The 3,900-nt window shown below is 31.0% G+C and overlaps 1 protein-coding gene across 5 annotated transcripts in view; it reads left to right on the top strand.

The window, feature by feature from the left end:
- Window positions 1-2,309: 2,309 nt before the first annotated feature.
- Window positions 2,310-3,900, top strand: part of LOC108756731 (protein-lysine N-methyltransferase N6amt2) — a 2,925-nt gene continuing 1,334 nt past the window's right edge. The window contains exons 1-3 of one of the 5 annotated variants that reach the window (XM_018500750.1): window positions 2,310-2,409; window positions 2,879-3,147; window positions 3,231-3,387. In XM_018500750.1, the coding sequence (XP_018356252.1) occupies window positions 2,989-3,147; window positions 3,231-3,387 (316 nt within the window). In that variant the 5' untranslated portion in view covers window positions 2,310-2,409; window positions 2,879-2,988. Of the gene's footprint in view, window positions 2,410-2,436; window positions 2,464-2,709; window positions 3,148-3,230; window positions 3,388-3,900 lie in introns of those variants that run through there. The other 4 variants (XM_018500752.1, XM_018500751.1, XM_018500749.1 and 1 more) reach the window with 4 other exon arrangements.

The raw sequence follows: 3,900 nt of genomic DNA on the forward strand, positions 1-3,900 counted from the left end.
TATTCCACAAATAACCCTATCCTATGTACTTTATGATTCAATAAAAAAATAACAATCAAAAGACTAAAAACTGTGTTTTCTATTTAATTCAAATCTTGCGTTAATTTTGGGACACCCTTTATAAGAAGTTTATATACATGTATGTCCAAAAAATAAATTTAAAATACAACAAATAAAAAGAAATCCTTTTTGCTCGATTTTCTATGTACTTTTTGTTCACTTTTTCACTTTATCACTTTTTCACAAAAATTAGACCAATCTTTCGAGATTTCTCACATAACATTTCACCAAATGGACAATACATGTAATATGTACTTTCCTCTAAATTTCTACTCTGAACCTGTATGTTTGAAAGACAAATGTTTAAGTGGAACATTGAATGCTTATTTAAATAGAGAGAGAAAGAGAGAGAACAATAAAAAAAGGAAGAAAATGAGACGAGGCAACTTGCTTATTTCACGCATGCGCACTCCATTTTGGCCAACAAAATCGGGAGAGTTGCGCTACTGTATATACTGTGACTATAAGACGTAATTAGTAAGGAAATCGTAAAGTCCATGACACATTCAAAACGTAAAGTCGTAACGTAAACAGTAAGGAAATTTAATTATTTTCCTCTTTATAATATATTAAAACTCTAACGACTATCGAAATTAAGTGCTATAACTTATAAATTGCAGAAGTTTATTTTGCAATGCAGTGTTTTCTTTTAAGAAAACATACCTTGCATATGAGTTTGCTATATTCATGTGTAACGATCTATTTATAGTATATAAGACTATTATCAGTTTCTACTAAAGCGAAAGAAATTTTCAATTAATAAAGTATTTTTTATTTATTCACAAAAATAAACAATTTTATTTTATAATCTAACCTTAAAGGATAGTTTACAGCTCTGTAGCGTTCGGAATTAATTCTCACTCGGATTGTTCGAAGATTACGTGATCAAGTTCGCCATCTGCTAGCTCGTATCTCATATTTATATTGTCGAACGCACTTAAAAGAGATGTGCATACGTCTTCCTATGGTAGTCTACATTTCAGTCAGGCATTTTCAGTCTCCATAGGACACTTCTTCTTTGTCTTACGCCTACATGTTATTATACATTAAACTGGTATCCTATAGACCTTTTTGTTCCTATGGGACATCTGTCCACATTCCTGTGAGTACCTCTATTACCTTATGCATTCCTATGAATATACCTATGTATGCTGCGCAAATCCTATAGGTAACTACACAAACTCCTACAGAATCTTATATAGTCCTCTATAAGAACCTATAAAAAAACCTATGGGAATTTGCAGCAGGATTATTATCAGTTTTTAACTCTTAATCATTTCAATATTCTGAAAGACGCAAACTCCTATAAGGATCAGTCTTTAATAGTATCTCGTCCGTGATATTATATTATCAGTTTTGATATTTGTATTATTATTCAATTATTCATGAATCAGTAGTCTGTAGTCAGTAAATCGGAAGCGAGTTTGAAGGACAATCGGTGAATCGAGACATCAGTGAAACAATAGAGTTGGCCAATAGTCAACTTCTAAGCTACCGACTACAAACTCATTGTAGAATTAAAATTATTTGTAATAAGTAATATACATATATTATATACAATTAACTGCTGGCCAACTCTTCTGATTCACCGATATCAATCAATCTCGACTTATCGCTCTTATCCTTCAAACTCGACTTATCGCTTATCCTTCAAACTCAATCAATCTCGACTTATCGCTTATCCTTCAAACTTACGGGAGTTTGCGTCCTTGAGAATATTGAAATGATTAAGAGTTAAAAACTGATAATATTGTATTAATTTTATGATTTATGATTATTTATTAGTATTTATACATTTAGAACTCAATAATACTTGATTTTTCTTTAAAATTGTGATTTTAATGTTATCGTCAAAGTTTGATTATTAACAGAGATGATAACTACAGAAAAAAATTGTAATTTTTCTATAATATATAGGATATTATAGCTTTACAAGTATGTATATTTATTTATGGAACATTTATGTAATAAAAAATCATGAATTTAATAATGCATGAGCCAAATATTTATGTTAATAATAGTAAATTTATATCAATTGTCGATAATGTCAGTATTCTTCAAATACCTCCGGGCCCTCGAGGCCGCCGAAAATTTGTCCAGGGTTTTGATGGTCTTTAATAATACCTCGTTGGTGATGATATCGAACTTGATGGATTTTGATTTGTACCCGTCGGGTACAAGCGGTTCAGGCTGACGCCATTTTGAATGTTTGGCTACGTAATTCCATTTTCTGAGTTGCCAGTCTATAGAAGCGCCACATCTGCTGGCAACATTTTACAAAAGGGGAGTTGGACTACCCTGGTAGCAATTCTACTTGCATCTGACTTCCACTATGGAATAGTCTTGCAGGTTAGAAAATCTGTCATAGATCGATGGCATAAAGGGACATGAAAACATAAAAACGTAATTGAGGCTAGAATAAGTATTTTCTGCTTTAATAAATAATAAATTTTACACAAATTCTTTGCTTTAAAAAGAAACAAATTCTCTACTGTAGAAAAAAAATTATATAGAAAATAATTTATGTTTTTAAAGCTAAAAATTTGTATTTTTAAAGTAGGAAATTTGTGTAACTCTCTATGCCATCGACAGATTTCCTAACTTGAATATCTGTGACAGATTTCCTAACTTGAATATATGTGACAGATTTCCTAACTTGAATATCTGTAAACTTTAACAATTAATATCTCGTTTTGCGGGGCAGAGTGACTTTTGCCAGATTCGTTCATTTCGTGCAAAAACACGTCAAAAAACATGTCAAATCTTAATTTTATTAATTTTTGATATTGTAGCTAAACTGTAATTATCCTTGCACTAGATTGCACTAAAACGTCTAAAACTTTTGCTTTTGCAAATATCAATCATACAACTATCTCACTTTAAGTGAGATAAAAAGTGTATATTAGTTCAGCCAGAAAAATAGATTCAATGAGTAATAGTGATAGTGATGATGATCATCCGCGACTAAGCTCGAGTACGCTTGCCGCATTAGAGGAATTCTTGAAGGAGAAAGAAGAGCGAGAGAATTTGTTGAAGCTGATATCCGAGGAAGATCAAGTGCCAGATACTCCTTTCGATGAGAATTGGGTAAATAAATGATAAAATAATATAATAGATTTTTTGTAATATTAGAAATCAATTCAGAAATTGATGCATAGTTAATATTACAGCAATTGAGTCAATTTTGGTATAATGACGATACAATAAAGGCTTTTGTTAATGGTGCTCTAAATTCTACACCAGCAAATGGAAAGATCGCTCTAGTTTCTTGTCCAACTCTTTACAGCAAATTGAAAAAGGAGTGTGATAAACGGCAAAGTATGACTAGTAATTACATTCTGAATATATATATTCTATATGGAGTAATATTAATTTAATTTATAAACAGATTGTGGAAAATAATATGTTACTTATAATACTGTTACCATTACACTTTTTGAGTTGTTACTTTTTTGTCTGTAAGTTTGAATCTATAATGGGTGCATTCAGAATGACAATCGCTTACTGAGCACTCAATAAGTTCTTGTACCTGTTTGGTCTATATTTTTAGATCTAATGAAATATGTCAATCAGATGCAAGAGCTCACTGAGCACTCAGCGGTCGTGCTTCTGGACGCATCCAATAGGTGTTTTAAGCTTACAGTCAAATGTTAGGAGAATAATTGATTATGATTTGTCAATTTTTGCATACAAATCTTTTATAGCAACTGCCTCCAAAAAATATAATTTTCCTGAACTATAAGCACAAAGATCCAGCTTGATTATAAAAGACACTTTTTATTTATTTAAGTTATTCACATATCGCGCGGTTTAAGTTTTACTTATTATTGGTTATTATAT

The sequence above is a fragment of the Trachymyrmex septentrionalis genome, unplaced genomic scaffold (genome assembly GCF_001594115.1).
Source record: "Trachymyrmex septentrionalis isolate Tsep2-gDNA-1 unplaced genomic scaffold, Tsep1.0 scaffold13, whole genome shotgun sequence".
NCBI classification, from domain to species: domain Eukaryota; kingdom Metazoa; phylum Arthropoda; class Insecta; order Hymenoptera; family Formicidae; genus Trachymyrmex; species Trachymyrmex septentrionalis.